This window comes from Acanthaster planci, linkage group LG04 (genome assembly GCF_054643075.1).
Source record: "Acanthaster planci isolate LZ-2023a linkage group LG04, COTS_SCS, whole genome shotgun sequence".
Classification (NCBI taxonomy): Eukaryota; Metazoa; Echinodermata; class Asteroidea; order Valvatida; family Acanthasteridae; genus Acanthaster; species Acanthaster planci.
The window spans coordinates 15,613,574-15,638,769 of NC_141780.1; the positions used below are offsets into that span (position 1 = coordinate 15,613,574).

The 25,196-nt window shown below is 41.8% G+C and overlaps 2 protein-coding genes across 3 annotated transcripts; one reads left to right on the forward strand and one right to left on the reverse strand.

The window, feature by feature from the left end:
• Positions 1–493: 493 nt before the first annotated feature.
• On the reverse strand, positions 494–6,494 carry LOC147799420 (ras-related protein Rab-29-like). Of its 2 annotated transcripts, XM_087136393.1 has the most exons (5): positions 6,063–6,494; positions 5,388–5,580; positions 3,994–4,065; positions 1,204–1,385; positions 494–634 (listed from the first exon to the last, which is right to left on the reverse strand). In XM_087136393.1, exons 2-5 carry the CDS (start codon positions 5,578–5,580, stop codon positions 509–511), a joined length of 573 nt encoding a protein of 190 aa, XP_086992519.1. In that variant the 5' UTR covers positions 6,063–6,494; the 3' UTR covers positions 494–508. The 2 variants fall into 2 exon arrangements, with proteins under 2 accessions (XP_086992519.1, XP_086992520.1); XM_087136394.1 differs by lacking the exons at positions 5,388–5,580; positions 6,063–6,494 and adding an exon at positions 4,657–4,856.
• Positions 6,495–7,993: 1,499 nt separating this feature from the next.
• On the forward strand, positions 7,994–24,515 carry LOC147799421 (contactin-2-like). Its single transcript, XM_087136155.1, has 12 exons — positions 7,994–8,239; positions 11,268–11,365; positions 12,690–12,804; positions 14,045–14,208; positions 15,097–15,408; positions 15,662–15,767; positions 16,098–16,267; positions 17,492–17,629; positions 19,055–19,159; positions 19,524–19,627; positions 20,371–20,545; positions 21,056–24,515. Exons 2-12 carry the CDS (start codon positions 11,272–11,274, stop codon positions 21,151–21,153), a joined length of 1,581 nt encoding a protein of 526 aa, XP_086992281.1. The 5' UTR covers positions 7,994–8,239; positions 11,268–11,271; the 3' UTR covers positions 21,154–24,515.
• The last annotated feature ends 681 nt before the right edge of the window (positions 24,516–25,196 follow it).

The window sequence follows — 25,196 nt, forward strand, 5'->3', positions numbered from 1 at the left end:
GCTTTTTTGTTTTTGATTCTTTTTATCCTTTACAAGCATGTCATTTTTGAAATACTATAGGCAACAATTAGACGACAGGTATAAGTAACAGTCGTTTATTATACCGGTAGCTCATGCAAAACTATCATGTCAGTGACTTTAAATGAAATCTTTGTGTTTTTAAAAGCTGACATCAAAATAAAGACATTTGCTTGTTTGTTTCTTCTTGGTGTTTTAGTTTTTAAGAAGTTTTCAGGGGCAAATCTATAACGAAATGCGCTGTGCAGATCCTTTTTTTCATTTCGCACTTTCAAATTTCCGGGGGGCGGGGCACGAGTAAGCGGGCACCGGGGGGGATATGCCTCGTGCGCCCTCGTGCTTACGCCACTTTCAAAATTCTTGCTTTCAGAAATTGATACGGGGAAATAACTCTCCGTCCCGTTCGATCATTTTGTCCGGTTTTGCAAAGGATGTATTAGTTATAGTATTATCTTTTTTGCATCTGCGCTTTGCATTCCGAGTTGCATACTTACAGCATTGGTTGGTCGATGTTAACGTAGTCTTTGACAGATATTTTACTCCAGCCCACGAAATTCAGGTCTTGGGACATCAGTGTAATCTCTTCGTCAGTAACAACGTATTGGTCTAGGTCCGACTGAAAAAAGCACGAGAGCTGTGTCACTGGATTTATAGATTTTCCCTTGGGTGCTAAGTTCTGTAATGGCCCAAATCTGCCCCCAGCCTTGCAGTCGTGGGCGTCGCCATCAAAGGAGTTTTTTTTTTCAAGGACCAATTGTTCCATTTATGATGGAGGGCGCATTTTCATTGTACTGGCGATGGTTACTCTTCACCATTCAACAGGTTCGAACGCACACTGTGGTTCGACCACAGGGTATCGACAGTGAGCATGCGCAAGACAGTGCCAACACGCAAAGGACGGTGAACCTATAGTCAGTCATATTTTGTTATTAGTGATTGCAGCTACTTTTCGGTCCTACTACTTGCATAACCAGCGATGCAATAGCTCTGGTTCAAAATCTTGAATTAGATTGGTCCATCCGCTACATCGTTCGGGCGACGTTAGTTCAACTATGCATAACCCCTGTCGTCTCTCGAACTTGTCTCGATATGCAGTAGGCCTAATTGAGTTCATCAACTTCATGGAATTTGTTTCGGACAATGAGAAAGTCTATCTGCCACAGGAGAATTTTTTCGCTCTCGTACCTTATTACCGAGAAGAAGGCAGGGAACAGGACTACCGTCGGGCATAGCGACCTTGGCGTCTAAATCTTGCTTCCATTCCTTGACGTGTTCGAAGGACCTCCGTGAGGTCAGGTCGAACATAACCACAGCCGCCGAGGCTGAGCGATAAAAGACCCTGGTGAGATGCCGGAACGCATCTTGGCCTGAAGAACGACATACATGTAACGTCTAAGCAAATTATTCGACACGGTAAGTAATATTTACTACAATTGCAAATACAAAAATACAGACGATTCACAACAGAGCGCCTCCAAGACTTTGCAACGCGTTGACAAATCACAACGCATGAAATCTGTCTACCTGTCTTGGATGTAAAATTTATTACAAATAAATAAATATAAATAAATTATATTTAAATATTTCAAGCCATATTTAAAAAAAAATCTGAAAAATTTTTTTGTAAACCAAAATAATCAGGAACCATCCCATTTACCAGATTACACTAAATATGAACGCGATAAAAAATGGCTTCCCCGTGAACAAAGTCGACGTGGTGTCCGGGCAAGGACAGTCCGGTATTGGGCGGGAAGATAGTACGCCCATTGGAGGCCCCTACATAATGCAATACTTACCTCCTTTCAGAACTTTGGGAATAGACAAGAGGTTTTGCGTTCTTTTAAGCATGACGAGATCCACTGAGGCTCCCCTGAGGCTCCTGGATTCTTTAATATGACCCTTTATGGCCTTTCTTGGGGTATACATTTTGGAACGTTTTATATGCGTCCTTTTGAAAGCAAGGGGAATAAAATAGACCTCCAAATCACTTTTCTCACATTATTCGATAAAAAAATATTCACTTTTGGCTCCTTTGAGGAGACCATGGCCCCTTCTATCCACTTATAAGTCCCCTAGCTACTCAAGTATGCAAATTGCAACCTGGTTTATACGCTCCTAGTTCCAGCTATAGTCCGGATTTTGAGTGTTTAAACCATCAGTAGCAAGGGAGGATTGAAAATTAACAGTGCGCATATTACCAGTAGCAAAGTAAATGATTTCGTTCAGAAAGATGGATCGAACACATGGTTGGATATTATATCTAACTCTATGATCAGGGATGAGACTACCAAGCAAAATGGAAGAGTTTGAGACGCTGTTGGTAGCAGCCATACCAGTACTTTCACACTGTTTTACGCATGCTCACTGGCCACATCCGATTTAATCTGGCTACAGGTGGAAACGATACACGCGTCTATGGGAAAATTAATGCAGCGAGCCGCTATAGCAGCTGGCTCCCCCGATTTATAAACGTATAAGTACGTCCAGCCGTAGCCCTACGGCTTTATGACAGATTCCTAAATGGAAAGGGCTTCAAGACTGTGTAACCCGGGACCCTTCGCTGGAAGCCCCCCCCCTTTCATCAAGGCAGGCAGACGTCCGGACTTCCTTCGTTTATTTCGGCTGTTTAAAAGAAAAACAACACGTTGATCAGCAAGTAAAACTTTGAAGGTCCGAAATCACTCTGTATGCTCCGATTGACATACATGACCAGCATTTCAGTTTAGTTTTAGCACTTCGATCATAAAATTTCGTATCCTTCGACAAAACCAAGTTTTTTAACAGAGAGTATTGTCTTTTTTGTGTTTTTATAACTGCTTTGTGCTTGACTGTACCATTGGGCGTCACGGGGGGAAGGGCGCTCTCCCCGGAAAAGAAAAAAATGAAAAGAAAAAAAACAGAAAGAAAGAAATGCGACGGAAACGAGAAATAGATGAAATGGAATGAAAGTCACTGAGTTACTATAAAAGAAATATAAAAAATGGCCCATTTCCATTGTCAATCTTGTCTACCAGTTCGTAGCTGATGAGGCTTTGTCCCTCCCTGGAAAAGTGCTTTGCCCGGGAAAAATACTGAGGACGCCCAGGAACTGCGCTTACACCGTAAAATTTGCCGGGGCAAAGTCGACTTGAAGTAAAGGTCGACACCGAGTATATTTCCTAGAAATCACTACTCGACCACTATTTATTATTCAGTCAACTGGCATTCACAACCTGACACTGCTTGTTTGAACAAGATCCACTGATAAATGTAGTTTGAAAACATGGTGATGAAGGAAGTAGCAAAGTATTGTGACGGATGCGACCACGGTTTAGCGTGGGTATATCATTTCCCTTGTTATTGCAAGGCATGCTATTGTTTCAGTTACAAACTGCGTAAGCCTATAGTAGCCTGAAGCAAGTCTTCAGGATCATGTTTGCTGTCGAACCAACACTGTGAAAAGGCAATGTGCTAAATATCATTTGGTTTGTAAAATTTCAGCAATTATGAGAGGAATTTCACAGAAATTTAGGCTGTTTATGTTTTGACCATCGTTGGGCAAAATTTTAAACCAGCCCACTTGTTTTTTTTTTTCTTTCCTGATTTTTTTAAAGTGAGATCTTTGTCGAAGGTTAGATTTCACACGAATCCGTTGACGTGCAAGCAAAAACTAACTGTTGGCTGTCAGAAAGGGCGGGGCATACCTGAGAGGGGGGGGGCAGTCACCAGTCACTTTTATGCCTCTTTAATTCTTCAATAATTATACACACTGTATGAAATCCTTCTAGAGTTAAGTGTATCTACAATTTACTTTCTAAAACTTTCTAAACAAATATCCAAACATTTCCGGGGGGTAAGGGTATGTTGTAATATAGATCGGGGAAGACACTATTTATGCCGTATACAAGTTTTCGTGTTGAAATTTTGAACCCTCAGAAATTTCAGCAGACGAGGCAGCATAACTCTGGCCCACTTCACGTAAGAACGAACTCATACCTGCAATATCCCATATGTGGAGTCCCACTAATTCCGTGGGAGACCTCCGAATCCTCTTAAGACCAAAGTCGCCTGGATCGAAGAAAATTAAGAGTTTCAAAATGATTAAAAAGTATTCACATGCAACGCAAGTATAGACTGTGTCCATGTTCGTTGCCGAAGGCATCAACTGTGTAACTGTTTGACATTGAACCCACATCATTATTTGCAATTTAGAAGAAAACCTGGATAGAATATTTGTTCAGCATTCTTTGATTGGATTTTTTTGTGGTTCATATGCATGCTTTTGCTTGGTCCTTTTCCTTTTGTAACTTTTGAAGATGCTCCGGAGTCAGCTCTCGATCAGCCATCGCTGTTATGCCAAGATGTTTAGCAAGGAATTTTGCGGTGCCAGATAAATACGGATTCTTTAAAACACCGTGAGTTAGATCGAAATTATAGGTAGCTTGAAACTTTTCGCAAAGAAATCTAAACGTTTAGTTTCTTTTTTAGACGGAAATGAGCAGTGTCCCCGAAAAGAGCATGGTTTTGAAAAAAGTAATGAGGCAAGGGCGGGAAGCTTGAAAACTGGGGGGGGGGGCTGGGGACGGGGGACGCTGGGCCAAGGCCAAGGTTTCCTGGACCTGCAATCGTTTCCTTAAAGTGCAGAATATCCATACTCACATCCTTGGGTTTCGATGTAGTTGTCGGTGAATTGGTGGCCAACGTAGCGTCTCATAAAACTTGTCTTGCCCGTTCTCGGGTCGCCGATTATGAGAACTTTGAAGTATTTTTCCGTCATTTCCGATGCTAGTTTTGCATTATGCGCAAGCTGAATTCGTAATCACTCCGAATATTCTTGGGGTTACGCATAATGAACTTTGTACCTCTTCTGAAAGCACGCAGTTTTGTTCAAGGCACTTTGCTGCATTGTAAAAGGGAACATTGATATTTCGGCGACGGACCCGGCGCGTGAACATTCAATCGTTGGGGGCGCTGTGCGAGTTTCAATTTATAAACTTTTCTGTTTGCAAACATTGACCGCCGAAATTCAAAGAATGTCTGTCTTTGGATGACAGCACGCAGCTATAGCCTCAAAGTGGCGCATTTTGTTCCATTTGTGCTAAAGAAGGGAATTTTCTTTTAGCAATCATTGATTTGTCATATTCATTGTACTTGAATTGCTGTGTGAAATATCTTCAGCGATTTAGTAAAAAAATAATTTTCTTACTTCCCGCCGTAAAGCTGGTCGGCCATGGTTTACTGTTGTGCAAAACTTATGGCTTTATGGCTTGGAGGGTGGCAAGAGAAAGGTCGACATACGCAGTGTGTGATATGCACGTTCAAATACCCTGTTACCAATTTCAACTGAGATTAGCAGCTATCATAGCAACTGTAGACTTGAGATCTCTCACCTGTGGACCAGACCAGTAATCGCCTCTCGGATGACTCGTGAAGAGGCTGGATCGTGTTATAATCGCAGTAACCGTAGCGCACATAGCCTTCACGTAACGGTGAGGGTTCATTCAAGTGACAGTTAGGCGCTAGTCCGGAAACAACACTGTATTGGTCACTATCAAACCTGTTCACCTTTTGTAATCCCGCCATCTGCAATTGTTTGGTAAAACACCGAATTAGTTTGTCATCGAAGCTGCATCGTTTCCGAAGTAACCCTCGTTAAACACCCTCAGGTAGTGCTGCAGCTGGTGTAGTTTCTTTGGTAGTCATTTGTTACGGTACTATACTTGTTTAAATGGCTCCAGAAATATTTTGTGTTGTACTGAACATGTTTACTGATCTGTTACTGGGTTAATGCGGGCGTTTCACAATAGTGCGCCACCAAGAGTTTGCAACGCGTTGGGCAATCACAATGCTCGAAATCTGTCGACCCAGTGCGCGTTTGGAAACGGTCGACGAATTCCGTGCGTTGTGATTGGCCAACGCGTCGCAAACTCTTGGTGGCGCACTATTGTGAATCGCCCATACTATGTGTAAAGCGTCGTTATTATTATCATGGCTAGACGCTGTATGTGAGAAGACGAACATTCTCAATGGAAAAGAAGAGATAGGCTCTTGGGAAGTTCACTAACCTGGGTTGCACTGGAGCACTGCCTGGACTGTTTTGGTGTCGTGTGTTCCTTGCCGACCTGCGCGGGTGGCACTGTACGATGCGATGGATCTACAGACGAGGGTGTTCCTATCCAACAGAATCCTGGGCCGTTTTCCAATACTCAACTTCGTCTCCGTCTCAGGCTTCGCGTAGGAAACCAATCCTCTGTGGGCCTGAAGCGTTTAACTCAAATTGAAGTACTGTAATGTTTGGTTCTTTTGCACCTTAATTGATGTTTTGTGGCACTACCAGACTTACTACTGCGCTTATAACCTCAAAGTCAAGAAGTACAAAACAGTTGAAGCCTGAGACGGATCCCAAGTCGAGTATTGGAAAACGGCCCCGGTCTCGAACACAGTCGGGTCCATTTGCTCAGCTTCTCCTGGAAATCTCAGGAAACTTTATTCCGCTCACACACATGCGTATTGTTGTGTGCGTATCGCGCGAACGCGTATAAGCGCACTGCCAAGCACTGGTTGCGTTCGATTAGCTTCCCTTAATACACCAGTGTTCCAACAAGGGAAGCCTCGAAATGAGGCTAATCGAACGCTGCAGTGTGTTTTCCAAGGCATTCTGGGAAAAAGGTCAAGTCCCCGCCACGTTCCATCATGTAAGTTCATGCTCGAACAGTCCATCCGTGACGTCATTACACTCAGGCAGCCTCCAGAGACCCGCTCGCCAGATGGGGTAGTGGTGGCTGACACCAGGGCAGTCACGAACATCACGTGATGGCTAAACGAACGCTCTCGTGCAAGTTTGACTTACACGTGTAAGCTAATCGAACGCACCCATTGTTAATGTATGAATAGTAATGCGCGCGTACTGGCATGCATACCCATGTTCAACTTTTTAACCCATGACCCTCAGCGTTACCAGACCAGTTGTTCTGGACGTTTTGTTTTCGGTTCCTTGAATTGGGCTACACCCAGTATACATGTTCGCTTTGACAAAAGATACATATACGGCCAGAACCTGGAAGGGTGTTGTGCAAGCACCCAGCACAGACACGTGTATAATGCAAAGTTAATCAATCATAAAATAGAGATATCTCCATTCCGTTTCCGCTTCTAGAGGTTGGAGTCGTGTGATTGTGGTTTGAAAACTTGGTCATCTAGGGGGCACCAGAGCGCCCCTCAACTGCTTTCACACCACAGACATATAAACGCATAGACCGCCAGGTCCTAATCAAAACTACAGGGGTTTTTCGTGATCTGCGCGGCACCCGACTAAAATCAAAACTCGGGGCTAATTCACTCTCGGTATAGGGAATTTACGCACAGTTGAAGAATTCCAGCCATAAAATTCTATGAAGCCATGTTTGTATTGTAAAAAGTCCCCTCTATTTACTTAATCTGGCCCATAGGGATTTAAAAAATGCGGTTGCAACAGTTGAAAAGAAGAGATAGCTGTATTGAAGAGCAAAAAAGGTGAACGTATTTGGAAGAACATGTAAACAAATAACAGGCAATATAAGTGCGTTGCGCGTACTGCGCACTGAACGCGCTGTCATCCACCGTTCCGCCCATTGTTTGCCCATACTTTTCAAAATCATGGTTATACGCGCAAGACTGGCGGTCTATGGGTTTATATGTCTGTGGTTCACACCAAAGATTGTATAGCGCCACTGCGCGGTGCTATACAATCTTTGGTTCACACAGAGCTCAGTCCGCCTATACAAATGCATGGCATTTCTGCTTCATACAACCACCCAGTAAGGCCCCTGGCTTTCTAAATTTCGTCCCCATGACCCCAGAGTTCATAGGGCATCCAAAACAGGAAATAAAATATATAGTGACAACATTAATCTGAAAGTACAAGTTTGGTTACCTAATAAGGGCAAGTACATAAAGACTGACGTAATGCCAGTCACCCAGAGTGTTTTAGCCAATCACTTTGCTTCAGACGGGACAGGCGCGGGGGCATAGATTTCACTGTTCCGGCAGCAGACGAGCACGAGTGTTCCATCCAGTCGACCTGGATTACAAACTCTCCGTTTATCCGTTGCACTTTTGTGAATTTGATCAGGCTGAAATTTAGTTATTTGCTCACCTTGTCCTGGGTCACAGCGACACAATTGGATCTCCAACAACTGTCACAAATAACGAAGATCGGACAGCAAATCTAAACAAGTATCTCAACCGAAAGTTGTCAGAAAAGGTAAGAACATCCTTCTAAGTCAAATTCTAGCATTGCAGTTCCGGGGAATCTGGCTTTATTCAGTACTATGAAATGTGATGTGTTTGTTGTAAACAAATTGAAGGGAATCTTTATAGTAAACTTCAAGCGAGGACAACAGTACCACCCAAATGACCGGCAAATGGGCCTTCTGGCAAAAATAAATCTTAGTTCGCACAAGATTCTCTAGGTGTCCAAAGTTTTGAATTTCGTTTAGACAGTATTAACTATCCATTGTCTGTATTGTGCATTTGTCTACTCAAGATAATATTAATCTCTGGCAGTAAACTAGATACCAGGAAAGTACTCGACTGCAACTCTGCTGTAAGAGATACCTAAATAACAATTATGATGAAGCTCTTTTTCTTGGCACGGCTTAGATGTAAGAAACGTGTAATAATTTATTGTAAAAGTTCCTTTATGAAAATGCGAAGAGATGATAAATGCTGCTCTCTATAAAAATCCAAATTGCTTTCCAATCGATTCGAAAACTTCACCAAAGATAGCGTCTGTATGGAAACTTTCAAACAGTTGTCAAGTGTGCGAATATTCAGAGAGGTACAAATTTTCGAGACAATTTCTTGGAAAACCTTCAGCAACCGTCTCTATACGGATTGTCATAATCATAGGATTGAGGGAATTTCATATTTGAAAGTTGCGTCTCATAGTCAGGAACAAACGCCACCGCTGTGACGTTTGTAACGACAGCAGGCCGATACGTCGTCATACACTGTGGCAATGCTGATGCTGCCGTATGTTGGAGTGTCTTCCATCTCAGCAGATATATAGGTCGTAATTGTTAACTTGACAGGTTAGATAGTGAAATTCGAACTGCGTCTTGTTGTTTATGTGACTGAACCGTACATTTTTTTAATCTCTCATTTCCTTCTGGTTTTCAGTCTAACCCTCCCGGAACTGTTGGGAATGTACATAAATGAACAATTCGTTTTGCTTTCCCTTTCATAAGGAGTCACGCACTAAATGCATTGTAGCCATCTACAGTCCTGGACGAAATTGTTGGGACACTCGGCAATAGCTCACTGTATTCAGACCTAGAAAATTGCCTTGTGGGTTCTGCACCCAGAGACATGAATAAAAAATGTGCTGAGGGAAAAATCCAAAAGTTATGCGGTGTTGACCAAGCATTCAGGCTCACGGAATCCTGAAATTCGGAAGGAATTGCAGTTACCGGCTTCTTCAGTTACTGGATTCTTCTGGGGTCTCGGGGTTCCCGGCCCACCACACTTCCTCCCTGCCCATCCATTAACCCCTCAAAAGGGTTCGAGCGACCATTCAATGGAGGAATGAGGCAAGCCCCTAAGGGTGCAGTGTCCCAAATCAAGGAAAATTCTCCGCCAGGCCGAGGCGCACAAAAAGTACCCCCAGAGATTGTTTCGAAAAGAGGGGTCTGTCTGGGCCAAGAAATGGTGGAATTGTGTCAGTATGGCCCAGGATCATCTCTGTAGATTCAGGGGCACCCATCTGGGGGCAAAGCAGACAAAAATGGGATTGAAAAATTAGTCAGAAGAGCCCCAGGAAGGTGAGGGATGTCATTTGAAAAATGGCCGCTGGGAGGGCTTGGCAACATTCACTTTTTGGGGGGTGAGTTTGTTTTGGGCGGATAATTAAAAAATTCATTGGTTAACCTACTACAATTTGAAAATCAAATGAAATCTGAAGGACCAAACAACACATTGATTTTTGTTTGAGAGGCCTCAAGGACTTCAGTTGCCTGCCATGGGGCTCCAAACTTGGTTGATTTTACACTATTTTCAATGGAGCTTGAATTAGTTCAGTGCACCCCTAAGCCCTGGCTGCCGAGTCGGCCATTTGTCTCGAACCTGTACTAAGGCGCTCACCTGGACTTCGCGGACAGTGCCAGCCGCAGAGCTTACCTGGTCGGCTGAGGTACTGTTGGTATTTTACAGGGGTGAATTAGAGTGTCTCTTATAAGTACTGACTGACAGCGAGCGTTGGGAAAATAAAACGCCACCCTTGGGATTCGCAACCCATCATCTAACGATCTCACGACCGCAACCTTAACCACTCGGCCATCTCAGAGATATTGCTTTTCACTGTTCAAATTAAGGAGATAACACATTCATTAACCTTACTGCACAGAATGTTTCTATGTAAAGGCTGAGTAAAACGCTACAATAGTGCATCAAGTAGCAAAATATACACATTCACACAAACAATGGTCGTCAACATAAAATGTTCTCCGTGACAGCTTCTCTATACTGTTTTTAAATGAACGTGCATCAATATAGTCCCCGGACCACGTCTACACCCGTCTACATGTCCAATCTCTTTCAGAGTATTATGTGAATGACACGTCACTTTGCCCTTTTTTGGGGGGAGGGGCGTTTTCTCTCATGTCCTGTACTTGCATAAAATCACAGCCGAATCAGGCACCCAATAGTTCTGCTAAATAACATGTTGTGTTGTGTGATGGATCTGATGTGTGGTGCACAGCTCTTCTGACACATTGTCCTGTGAAGAGAACTTGTTTACAGCCAATTCCTTCTCTATAAAGATGTGGTTGAACAAGCACTTTGTGTGTCATATTATAATTCATTTTCAACACTACAGACCTTAAGTTGTCGTATCTTCATAAAGTCGGGGGGCCTGAAAGGATGTTGGACATATACATGTACATAATCGTGATCACATCAGGACTGCGAGTGGGGAGATTAGGGGCGACAATTTTTCATGGGGAGCGTACGTGCCCCCATGCCCCCCCAGCCACTCCACTGGTGGTCACCGACCTTTGAGATCAATGCGGGGGGGCTTCTCCTATTGCATAAATTAAAAAAAATGCATGGAAAATTTAATTTTATGACGCTTTTCATTGAAAAAAATTAAATGCTGTCGTTGCCCTCAAAAGTTTTCGCGGGCCCTCAGCACAGTGGCTTATTCCGACCCCTGCACTCACACATGCAACAAAGGTGGCGCACAATTATTGACGGGACATGACCTTCCTGATTAACATATCTATTTTCCGTAAAAGGGCTATGGAGGGGAGCCGTTTCGCTGATCCGAGAGCTGCAAACCTAGTTCTGTTCCTACTCACGTCCCTAGGCTGTCCAAGTCAGTGCCAGCAACAGTGTAAGTAAATGCAGTAATATGATTATCCATTTACTTCTTTCGTTGCCGACGTCAACTTGATTCCACCACTTCGTGTGCAAATCAACAGTATCATCAAGGAGGAGAATTCAACCAAAGCTCGGCTTTGCCTGTTTGTGTCTGAGCCCGTTGGCGAAAGGCTTTTGATCCAAAGTATGAAAACATACGATGAAATTGGATTGAAACTAAGGCATTGACACTTTTAAACTCATGTTTCAAAAACATGTTTGTCCGCTTCAGACTAGTATCATGCTTTTAAAGTCACATTGTATCCAAACTTCTGCGTCTATATGCCACAATCAAAAGTACAAGATTAAAGGTGAGCTTCAATGGTTATTTTAAATTCGAGGAAGAAGGCCCGAGGTAATAGAAATGTATGTTTGCCTTTTTCTAAAAAAAAATATTCAAAGCGTGAAGGTTATTTCGAAATATTATAACCGAAAGGCAAACTGAAACACACGCTTTCAGTCCTCTGTTTACCTTTCCATGATTGTTCTGCACGGAGATCGTGGGAAATCTTATTATTTCAAAACATACTTTCATTTTGTCATTTAATAAATTAAGTATAACAGTTATGCAAAACCAGAAAGAGTGGGGAGACATTCATTGGGAGGAACCTTTTAATCAAATAATTGGAGTAATTGGAATAATTGAAAAAAGGCTCCTGGGATTTTGGTCGATTTACTGCAACTGGAAATGGTATGTAGTTTACATACCGTTGCCAGTTTTGCTGAAGAAAAAAGTCTAAAGAAACTGAATGTTTTGGGGGTCTGTTTGTTGTTTTTCACCTTTGTTATGAATGTGCATGCTGTGCCCAGAACATAAGACAAGTATGCACATGCTACAGTGATTTATTTTGCAAAAGTATTAAAGTAATTAATGCAGAAATTAGCCGATCTATGAGGGGTCCCTTTAGCAACAACTTAGTGAGGACGATTTTCTTTCGACACGGTGTTACAGTATTTAAACTCTGAAGTCGAATTGCGAAAGACTAACTTGGTTATTCAAATGTTCAAATCGCTAAATTGGAATGAAAAACATTTCAATAGCCGGGAAAATGTGTTTTATCCTTTCGCGAAGAATGTATTTTAGAGCCCAAACGGGCGCTTCCAGCGCAGTCTGCCATTTTAAGCTTTCATAGGCCGTGTCCAAATTGCTTTGCTGCAGTTAGAAATTACACTCGAGTCTAAAGTTGCAGTCGCAGCCAGTTTCCATAAAGTTATGTGTAATTTCAAGCCATTGTCAAGTGTTAAGGACACGGCCATACATAATACTGAATAGACGTAATTTTCTCTCTCTTGAACAGCGCCACCCATATTCACACAGCAGCCGAGCGAGTCTGTCTACTATTTCAGTGACTACGACGGGAAGCCCACTCCGGTGACTCTGCCTTGTCAGGCGACTGGCTCGCACCCAATATCGTAAGTTAAGAAATCACATTCTATCAATTCTATCTATCTAAAGGAAGAATATTCAAAAGCAATCGGAGAGACCTGTTTACCAGACTACAGAGGATAGATACAGAAAGGTACGCGCCTCGGGCTTCATCCCTGCGTCAAAAATTATGTAGAAGCCTTTGATGTCCAAAGCTTACGCAAATGGTCTAAATATATGCCACGATGTCATGTATTTAGACCATTGCACTTGATCAAAGGTAGTGTCCATCTCCGAGATCAGGGAAGGAAGAAACCTAGGCAAAACGACATTCAGGCTTGGCAACCTCCAACTAATTACACATTAGTTTCAATAGAGTGATTCAATATTCGCCAACAAAAAAGATTTTGTACAGCTGAGAGTATTTCATTCACAAACACTGACGATGATCGAGTGGGTCATTCAAACTACTGGTGAACGTTGGTAATTTCAGTTTGTAGCAGTAAATACAAAATTGGAACGTGTGCAGCATGACAGGAAATTAAACAGATGAAAGTTATAATCACAGGGCTTATCACAGTCACTCGGCATGAATTTACAAAGAAATTCTATGGATGGATGACGTCACAGCATTTTCATACATAAAATCTGGCTGGTGCCGTTTTTGTGTGAAACAACGGCTAAACAGCAGGCTTCACCCACAATCACACATAATCATGGAGGTGTGGCACCGTTTCCGAGGCAAAATGCGGCGGCGTCTGGACAAATGAACCGCGACAGCTTACGACATTGTGAGGCACCGTCCTCATACGAGCTCTGATGAGAGTACCATCTGACTTGTTGGGATCCTTATTTTATTCCATTCCACGTATAATGACGACATTTTACTGGAAAAGATGTTGACATCTTTAGATAGTGTATAACAGGAGGTGACGGCTTTCTGAGAAAATGAAACACGCCGGAAGTAGGAAAACAAAATCCAGTAATACTTCAAGCAGAAATGACGATATCTCGGAATTACATTATAAATTATCTTAGGATGTCTTCATCTGTTGATGAGTAATCAAAGAATGTCGACGTCCTATGTTACGGATGTCGAAATCCTATGTTGAGGATTTCAACATCCCATGTTAAGTATGCCGACATCCTATGTTAAGGATGTCGGTGCATTCCATCCAGTTTGTCGACATGTACATATTGTTGTTAAGATGTCGTCCTGAGATACCTTATGTCAGGATCTTAACAAGTTGGGTTCTTCAATCCTTCTGCGCTCACATGACTCGGCAGCTATCGGTGGGAGCGTAACGGTGTGCCAATAAGTCACGGCCCCAGCCACACAGGTGAACTTGTGTTAAACCCAGCCCAGGAGACCGACGCCGGCAACTACACTTGCTTCGCCGCTAACGACCTCGGCACGGCAGTTTCTACCACCGCCCGAGTCCAGTACAGCTGTGAGTATACAGAAAATGCGCGCTCTGCGGCCAACCGCATGGGAGCCTGTTGCCCAAATTTCGGCCTGGTCTGTGCTTGCGGCTTTATTTAACGATAACTGCCAAAATTAAGCTACCTTAACCGATAAATGGACTCCAAGCCTAGTCAGAAATAGCCTAGTCTCTGCAAGAAGACCAGTCCGAAATTTGGAAGGGGGCTTGGTTTATTGTGAACTCATTTGTTACCATTTAGTAACTTCAAATATTCGGAGCTAGTGCAGCAGAGACCTTGAATTTTGCAGCCTGTCCGTGGCATGTCGTTACTCCTCTGTGAAAGTGCGGATGCTTGGAGCACGATAAGTTGTATTAATGTCATTATTTTATATTCTTAACTTAATCCAAATTTCCAATCGATGGCATGATGTGCAACGCATCGCGCGTCACAATGAACCTTGGCACTTTTTTTTCGTGGAAACAGCAATAGAATGTAATCACATGTCGATCATCTTGAATGGAAAGTGAGGTTAAAGTTCATTTTTAGAACCTGAGAGAAAAATTAACATCAACAAAATAACAGTTTATTCCGAATCAATAACAGTTCGGAGTAAGTTAGCATTTGTGATGAACTGCATTTATATGCAAAAACCTGGAGGTGAGACTTTGGCCGTGTCCGAAACGGGCTTCCAGAGCCACGGCTAGGTCTATTGTCTGCGCATGTCTCCATACATTTCCAATTGAGTGAATACCAAGACCTAGCTTTAGACAAGAGATTCGGATGCAGCCCTTGTTCCCCTAAATAGTCTGGAACCAACCCCATTTAACAGATTATACTGAATGTGATAGGTTCAGGTAACACAATAGAAAATGGCTTCCCTGGAATGAGGTGTATTGCAAATGTCTGTTTTTAAGATCTGGGTTACTTTATTGGCGAGGTACAAAGCTACACCGTCATTGAAGGTCTCCCGCTGACGGTGCCTTGTGAGGCTCCAGACGGGCATCCGGCCCCGATCATCTTCTGGGTCGACGGAAACGATCGACCACTCTTCGCCAACGGGTCGTGGTGGAACCCAGATCGCAACTTGGTGCAGGATGATGCTGGTAACCTGGTCTTCCTGGCAGCTTCGTTGAATGATCAGGGCAACTACACGTGCCGCGTCAGGTCGCAAACCATCCCAGTGTTTTCTCCTTTTTCAGCAAGAAAGGGGGTTAGAGTCGAAAGAGGTGAGGATTTCCAATAATTATGAGAATTTCTATAAAGGGAAAGAATCATGCCATTATCTTAACAATTTCTCAGCATCGGCAGGGGTCAAGAGTAAAGTAAGGCTTTTGAAGGATGGAAAATGAGTAAAAACGATACTTGCGTTGAACATTGGCATGGGTTGATAGATACGTTGATAACTGAGGACATACCGGTAGCGTTAATCAACATCTTTGAGGAGAACATCCTTTCTGCATTCCCATATAACTTCTGCAGGGTCTGAAGGTGTTCCCATGCAACCACCGACAATCCTAGGGGGCGCTGGAGTCATCCACACCTTACAAGGAGAAGACGTGCAGATGTACTGCCTTGCATCTGGGAAGTATGTGACTAACTGTTCAAAATGTGCTGCTAGATTTACACGGTGTACCGTATTGGGTCAGTAATTAAGTAGTACGGATACCAAGTAGTTTACTTGTAAATCGTAAAGATCGGGAAGGGTTGTCTTTGTTTAATATGACAAGGGGATTTTTTTACTTGCAGGCAACTTTTCCTTTAACACCATACTTAATCACTGTTAATTCATTCATTCCATTCTAGAAGAAGTCGATTTTAGACAGCTTTGATGTTTTGGGCGCAAGCTCGAATCTTAGTATTTAAAAGATAACAGTAGTAGTATTGGCCCTTATTTTTGGCCTATATTTTTTGGCAGTCCAGTGCCGGAAGTCATTTGGAGCAGAGAACAGCAGCCGTCATTCAGTCAAGTGACGGGACCCGTACTGAGTCTGCGCAATGTAACACAGGACCATGAAGGGGAGTACAAGTGCACGGCTTCATCAGAGCAAGGTCGTGTTGAAGCTACCACTATCTTGCATGTCGAAGGTAAAGTATTTCCATCACTGATAGTCTCTGACGAAACGGAAGTCCGATACCAGCGTAAATTGGTGGTTTCCAAAAATGTCTGAAATTTGTTCAATAGTGTTGTTTGATAAAATTCAGTGATTATTCTCGGTGTCCCGCTGTTCCCGATATACACATCTATATTCACCAACTAATCCTGTCATGACTTTTTGATGAGTAATATAAAACACTGAATAATAGGATTCTAAATGAAAACATTCACTTCAAAAGAATGTTTAATGCAAGGCAAAAGATTGTCATCGTGGGTAAATTCCCCCAAATTTTGGCCCCCTAGTTAGAAATGGCTGTCAGTAATTGTCAACTTATCAGATTTTGTGGACTATTGCTGGCAAAACAATGGCTTGCCGTGGGCACTAAATAAAGGGTTATTCAAAAGAGTTTTAAAATCACGTTAGTAAAAAAAACTTTAATAAATGAATACGTCTACTAAATAACAGTTACATTTTTAAACATGGCACCACAACTTTTGAATGAGTTACGGACCCCAATTTACTGTGCGTATTTTATTAGTTTTAATTTTTTTCAAGAATTTATATCTGTTCGTCCAATAGCGCATTTACAGCCAATTGGAGGATGGAGTACGGTAATTACGAAGGCAATGGAGTTACTTAGAGCAGTTCTATTGAGATCTACATAATCGACAGAGCTAAAACTGCAACAAATGGGTTATTAGGGACTAGTCTTAAATTAAGTGATTTTATTCTTTCAATAAAACAAAATGCTGAAGGTCTGCTTACTGCCTTTAAAAATGCCGGTGTACGTGAGGTCCAGAATGCTGAGATTAATTCACGTTTTTGCCTTAAGAGTGAATGTGTGATGTGTATGTAGTTTTTTTTACCAAATATCTTTATGAACATTGTAAACATATGTTAAAGGTTTTGAAATAAATATTGAAATCTCAAAAACGGTAATTGCCCCTAGGGCTAAAATATTACAGTGCGAATGCCGTGCCATACCTCATGTAACTATGGCGTCCAGCAATATGGCTCTCACAGACCTGTACTTTGATTTCACCACTGCAATTTCAATGAATTTCAAAAGCCTCATTTCCTCTGACCTACCCTCACTCCCGAAAGGCATTTGTTGCTATGATGCACGCTATCATGGCACTTAAATCGTCTTAGCAGTCCTGATTAGAACGAAAGTCATATGATATAGCTAATTTCGTCTCGTTCTCGTGTGCAGCGGCGCCATACTGGATTGTCAAGCCTCAAAATACCGACATCTACGACGGAAAAACGGCAAATCTGCTGTGTGAGGCCGGCGGGGAGCCGGCTCCAAAGATTAAGTGGATGGCGAACGGTGAACACAAAGCGGAACACGGTAAGTATATTACGTACGCAACGGATGAACCGCAACACTGCTAGTCAGAGAAGTCTGCTTTGGGGTCATCCCCAAGAAGTGGAAAGTCTGAACGACGGAAACGTGTATTTAGAATTATAAACATTACAGTGACGGATATCCCTATTATAGGTTTTCCTGGCCAAATTCGTCATCTTCACAGTCATGTTCATTATTGTTCATTCGTAATCCAATGATTTTTTCAGCTGGTTGCTTCCATGTTTCTTTTTCATACGGAAGAGCCTTCAAATTAGTTTAGAAGCGTCGAATAGTGTAGGCCTACTGTAAAATTCAATTTAGAACACATTTCATTCAGTTGAACAGTGTACAACGATCAATCGATTTCGCGCTACATGACTGGACTGAAAAATTCCTTCCGAATTTCACTTTGGTTTCATCTATGGGCAATCAGGTTCGCACTTTGAGGCTTCCAACTGGAAAACTTCAAGGTAAGAGGAATATACGGCAAATTAAGACCCTTTTTAGACATTTCCCCTCATTGTCCATTTGTGTGATATAAATAATCTTACTTCCCTATTGTTCATTCATTTTTATAACAAATCAAACATAAACAAAATACGAACTAGCAAATTATCAAATAATATTGATCAATCGTTATTTTTTATTAGAGATCTTTACCCGCGAACTAAACGTTTCCTTTCATGATATATTATGCATAAATTATATATAAAAAAAAAAGAATTTAGAAGATTTCACGTGTAACGAAAAACATTGCACGAATCTCACAAATCCTTGCCGATTCACGAAATTGAACGCGGGAGTCCGCGCGAATTTGAATGATTTTTTTGCGTGTTTTCCAAATTGAATGCTGACCCTTCACTTTATGAATAACGAGATTGTGCAATTGCATGCGCTTAGAATGAAACTGAATGATCAGGTTTGTTCTTTGAATGGGTATCGAGATCGTCAATCTATTTCGTCCTAATTTGAATGAAACTGTCTCTAATTTGTGTGCGAAGATGATGAATTCGGCCGGGAAAACCTATATTAACCCTCAAGAAAAGAGCATTTTGCCTACCAGTGCAACTGAATGAAAATGAATACACTTTTCAACTGGGCCTGTTGTTTTCGCAAAAACATTGTGAGGTTTTGGCAGTCATTTTGACAACTTGTTTCAAGTCTCTTAAAATCAAGTTGGAAAAATTTATATTCAATGCCGAAAGAAGCTCACATTTCGGGGGGGGGGAGTTTCCCTGTTGGCTCCATTGATGTGCGAATAGAATCCGACGAGCCGGCTACAGCGGCTATATCTCGTTTACCACACAATTGTGCATTTCAGCAAAGATTTTGTAACGTGCAAAAAATCAGTCCCAGTACGAGAGACCAAAAGGCGTAAGGGGCAGCTCGATAGCGAAGATGTAACCGTTATCAATGTCTTTTCAATAGATGGCAAACCATCAATTTTGGTAGAGAACATGGAGGTGTACCAATGCGTCGCTTCAAATAAGCACGGAAGCATCATTGCCAACGCCATCTTGAATGTAACTGCTGGTAAAACCATTTTTTGGAATACAAACGGTACCAGGCCATTCTTAATTTGGGATCAATGTGCTCAAAAGCTGATGACCCAGATATCGACCTAAATATCTGCCTCTCCGTGGAGATAAAGAAAGCAAGCGGAGAAAAAACACAATATAAGTTGAAAGCACATGGTGGGAAGCAATTGTCAACATTGGGTTTGTAGGAATTTTTTTGGAAGATGTGAGAAAAGAGCAGCACCAATAATGAACATTTCCTTCAAATTAAAAAAGAAAACTTTCTGATAAAATTGGGAACATGTAGGCCCTATATAAGAGACCAATATTACAAAGACGTACACAATTTTCAATCATGCTTGTGTTGCTCTTCCTGACAGCACCCTTGATCGCACCATCTGATGTTGTAGCCTCACGTATAGGCACAAGCACTATGACGGTCGAATGGAACCTGCTCACATCAGCAGATGTTGAAGGATATAAGGTATGATTCATATGAATCCAGCGCGCGTCCATCTTGATTGACAACATGACACTTCGGGGGGTTGAAAAAAACCGTCGCAGGGATAAGGATCATCAGTACAAAAAACACAGTGTGTTGCATTTAACACCCCCGGTGTTATCAGAAAATTATACCAACTCTTTTCACTGGTTTTAAAGTTTTTGGTGTTATTTCAACACCGTTGATGTTTTAACACTCTCAACACCCTCCAGTGCATTGTAACACCCGTAGATGTACAAAGTAACATCGGAGGTGCTAATGTAACACATTTTGGTGTGGTCATCTGACAACATCAAGGGTGTTGTTTTCACACCACATACAATTCTGTGAGTGATCCGGTTGCTAAAGAAAGATTAATTTCTAAAAAGGCCTAGCATTTCACAATTAAGCTTCGCTCTAATTGCTTAGATATCGCTGGAAATAATGCATAGGGGCCTTTTCGCCATGTTAAGCTGCTGGATTGTTGCTTAATCTAGTTGCAAACATTGCGAATTTCCCGATGAAACTGACGATTTTGCCATTAAATATGAACGACAAGGAGGAGGATTGACATCAAAGCACGCACAAAGCATGACTTTTTTGTGTTTCTGAAATCAGCTCGCTAATATGGCTGCCAAAAATTTAATTTCGACACCACTTTTCGTTTCCAGTGCTCTTCTCTTCTTCTTGGACACACGGTGTTCATTCCAAAGTAACATCTTCTGTCTGTTCAAATAAATGCCCAGGTCTTCTACTGGACGCAAGGAGGTCGCGAGACTCCACAAATCAAGACAGTGGGCGGTCGCACCAACAAGGTTACGATAGATGGCTTAGAGCAAGGCACCACTTACTTTGTTAAAGTCAAGGGGTACAGCTCGGAGGGCGACGGTGTAGCCAGTCAGATCGAAGTTGCAAAACCAGGTACCATTTAACATAAATACCGTTTGGTGAACCAAACCTCTCATAAGTATCATGAAAGAGCCACAGTTGCCAACAGGAATGGGTAGCTGAATTGGCTGAATATGGCACGCATTTCAAGGTGAAAACGTGTGTAAAGTACCCGCCGATGTGTTTTAACAGAGAACGAATAGCTATTCACACAGTGACCCTCCCAAATTCGGCGATTTCAACCCAACTTTCATCAAGTATTTCCAAATGTCTTGCCAGAGCTTACCAAACTTTGCCAAGCATCTTTCGGTCTGTATAAAAAATTCACAACCTGTTAAAATATTTAAAACTATTATTTGACAGAGGAGCTTTCGTATGAACAGTGCACTAAGGTACAGAATCTGCCACGTCAGATATAAACTTCACTTCTGTGAACAATGAATGTAGACGATGCGCCGTAGTTAAAACAGACATTTACAAACAAAATTTGGCGTCCAGTGTCCCCGTCACGTTGCACAGATTATACTGATCTTTTGTTTTCAGGTGAAAGACAGATTTCGACTCCAGGTTCTGCATCTAGCGTCACTCAATCTCTTCTCCTCGTACTCTTTGCGCTTTTCTTTACTGTATACCTACACTGAGATGTCATCACACCCAGATGTTCTGTGGATTCGACCAAGAGATATTTTGTGTATACCAGGCAAGATATGGGACCCCTTACCTGTCCAATCCCTAAACACACTCTAGACTATCGTTACCTAACACATCCCCCAGAAGTCTGTAAAGAATTCCTGAAATTCCGATCAAACAATGACCAACACAAAGGCGGGGGGGGTCTCTCCGTCCCATATCTTGCTTCAAATTATTTTAGGCTTCTTTGGCATGTTTTCCAGACATGAAAGTGCGCCCTCAGTTGGAATCTTTGCTTTGAATGGACCTCAGTTTGTGCTACACATCAATTTTTCTACACCCTAAAGGCACCTTTCCATATTACGCGCGTCAACACTTGCGCCAAGCGTTGCGTATCCGTCAAAATCACTCCCGGGGCGTTTTTGAAGGCCGGACGCAAGGCATACGTGTGTCATGTTAATGTCGTTGATTTTGGTGTCCGTGAAAATGAAACGCATGAACGCACCGTGTTACGCAACACACACTCAAAACGTACACATGCAAATGAGCCTTGAAACCAACTTTAAACATCAATCCTTTGCATTCTTTTGGTTAAGGGTCAATAATGCCCCTGGATTCTGAGGTGAAGCTCACCATGGGCGAAGCTGAGATTGCACGATTTTCATGATTACCACTGAACTTCCTTACAAAATAAGAAATCAGAGTCTCCTATATGGTAACTTATATCGTTCAAGTAGTCTTTTACGCCGGCGTAGCGTACGTAGTGTGGATCTCCGCACAAACAGGAGGACACTTATTGTAGGTTTACTAGAAATTTGTGTGGGCTGCGTCCACACGGTGTTTTTTGTCAACAATTTTTTGAAAACAATTTGAGAGGCATTTAGGAGTCAGTGTTATCCTTGGAAAAATAAAGAGAAACAGTACAAAAAATCATCCAAACTCCAGCTCATCGGAGTGGGAGAAAAATGAGCATTTCCCCCTGACTTCTCTTGCGCAGAACAAAGGAATGTCCACACTGCGTATTTGAAACGAGTGTGTGCGCTCGTTGTGGTTGTAACTTAAACTCAAGGTGCACCAAGTTTAATATGAAACCCACAATAGCCTATCTTTACGTTCTTTTATCTCTGTGATAACGAACTCGTATAGTTGACATACTTCTTAATTTCGGATGCACTTTTCTCATTTTGATTGGGGGAGCAACTTGTACTAACCGAGAATCGAGTCTCACAAGTAGTTTCATTTTGATATCAAAACAAGTCAGAATTGCAAAAAGAACATTTCAAAGCAAAAAGTGGTCAATATAAAAACAAACAGTTATTTTGAACATGTCCATCTGTTTGTGAAGGTGACGACATAATTCAAAATAATTGGATTGGCTTTTGTCAATGCAGTAATCACAGGGGAAAATCTGATTGAAAGTCGGGGATGATTGCGCTTTATTGATCGTTATAATTATAATCTAGATCAATCGTTCAATTTGCTTTATATACTCGGAATAATGATCTTTATAAATGGTATCTTTTCACCACTGGTAAGTAGCAAATTTCTTAAGCGGAACTGATGTGACTATTAGGTAACTAAGAAGGTAATTTATAAGAAACAAACACAAAACAACAACAACAAAACACCCTGCTGTAAGATGCTTTTGTATTTTATTGGTAGTAATTAAGAGCGGATCCGGGACTATTTTGCCGTAAAAAAAACCAAAAAATTTCGAACTTTCCATGTAACTTTTAAAAGCCTGGGGGGGGGCTTTCTCTTATTTAAAAATGGCTCCTTTTTAGGAGGAGGGGTGGAATGACCCCCCGTTGTCAGCCACCCAGATCCGCCCTTCGTATAGTAGCAGGCGTCTAATCATGCAAACGTAATTTGCTTGCAGCGTACAGTCATGCTCATTCGATTCATATACGGTGTCTTCTATATGTACCGCTTAGAATAATGTGTCCTGCAAATATCGCATACAGTCATGTTTTGCGTGACCCTTACATATTGACCTTAGATGAAACTTTCTGAAATATCTGCTCGTCGCTCAGCGCCCGAACAGGGCGCTGGGAAGGGCCGATAGCCTTGCACAGATTTTAGTGAAGGAAATACGCCACTCGGGGTCAGAGCCAACGACGCACAGACCATTGTGGGTAAACTTATTCGTTTTCTTCCTCATTGCTGAAAATATTTTTACTGAACTTTATTCGTTCATCCAACATTGACAAAGATAACCAATGATTTGGAATATATCGCCAAAATACGCGTGGTCAGTGATATTCATCGAGCAGATGAATTTACCACACTGTTTGTACCACGGCGAGGTTTTCATCGTATCATAGCTGACACGTTGCACGTGCCAAAGTATTGGCACTGGCGAATCAAAAAAAAATTAAATAATGCTTCACTATCAGGAAGCGAAACCTCGCAGTCACAGGTCGCGCACAATGTAGCCAATCACAGTGCAAACCATCAGCCCTTCCCAGCGCCCGGTTCTGGCGCTGGGTGACAGCGAGTCTGCACAATCAAAATCAAATTTTATAAAATTGAAGTCTTTCACATTCTTGGTGGCAGCAGCCTATATTGGCCCTTTTATATTGTATCCGTGGTTAGTCTTTGACATCATAAGGCGCATGCAATGGGACAAACTGTAATAAGATGCACATAGTTAGCACAAAATGGAAAAGAATTCGTTTGCTGCTGCTGCGTGCGCAAGGTTACGTAATGTCATTTTTAAAATAAATTTATGCACGAAACCACCGTAGACCTATAAACACATGGTATAGCCTATCAGAGAATAACCAATAGACGCAACAATGCACGTGAATAGCAAGGATGGTCAAATCACAGATATATAGACGTACCGACCGATAATCTGCGCGTAAATCCAAATGTTTCAAAGGCTATTTTAATGTCAGATGACTAAACTTAACTTGAAACTTAAATTAAATGAGTTGCTTTAATTGTTAGCTGAGTTCAGTTGTATGTATATTTGGGTGTAGAGGTCGGGTTGAATTCGACAGGAAGATTTCGTTGGACAAAGTGTTCATTTAGAAATAATTTGTCGCGGTTATCTTTGCCTTGTAAAGATTAATGCACCATAAATACAGCTCACGCTCGAGGCTGACTTGATTCTTTTATAAAGACTTTCTTTAAAGTGTTCCTTGAGGTAAGGGTTTTTCCGACATAAGTCGTTTCTCATTTATCACCGTCCTGTTTGCATGCTTCATGTTTTTTCTGCGTCCGGATGTGTGTAGCAAGCTACCACCGTTATGTAAGCAGTAACGTGCATGCATTTAATCTTACTGAAGAAGTTTGGATATTGCAGTATTTTGTAACAAAGGATTAATAAAATAATTCTTATATAGCTTGCGTAGTGCTTCAAAGCTAATTCTGATGAATCGTTTATCTGCTGTTTTGTCTTTCCAAAAGTTTTGCTTCATTCAGGGGAAAAAAACCAAAATGGGATCGTCTTTGAAATAGCATATACAGGAACTACACACTTTAATCACCTTGAAGTGAATGATTTTCTGCTTGAAATTGCACTTTTTTGAATAAATTTTTGTGTTTCTGAGTGGAGTCAGATAATATTCAGCTCATTTTCCGCTACAAATCTCTGGCTCTGCCCGGCCATAATTCACCGTAGTGATTTATTTTGTTCTTTAGAATTAATCTTGTCTGATTGGAACATTTTCGCCCAGGGGTCTGCCGTTGTGGTGGTTTACCCCTGCTAATTAATTGCCAGAGCCAATACAGGCCAGCATGGTCGCTCATGCATACTTGAAAATAGACACAACAACTTTAATCTACGTGTTCAAAGACAATGTCTCAGGCTATACTGAACTGGGCATAATAATCAACTGCCAGATCTTTAACAGCGACGTGTACAGTAGAAACGACAACCTGTCCAGAGATTAGCCATATACATATACTCAAAAATGGTGCAGGCAAAAGAGCTGAACTCTCATAGATTATTGAGAACAGCTCACTTTTGACCCTTCAAGTTAGAGACTGCAGTTTTTACACACAAAACAAATTTTAGAATTTATTTTACGTGGGTCACCTCGCTTTT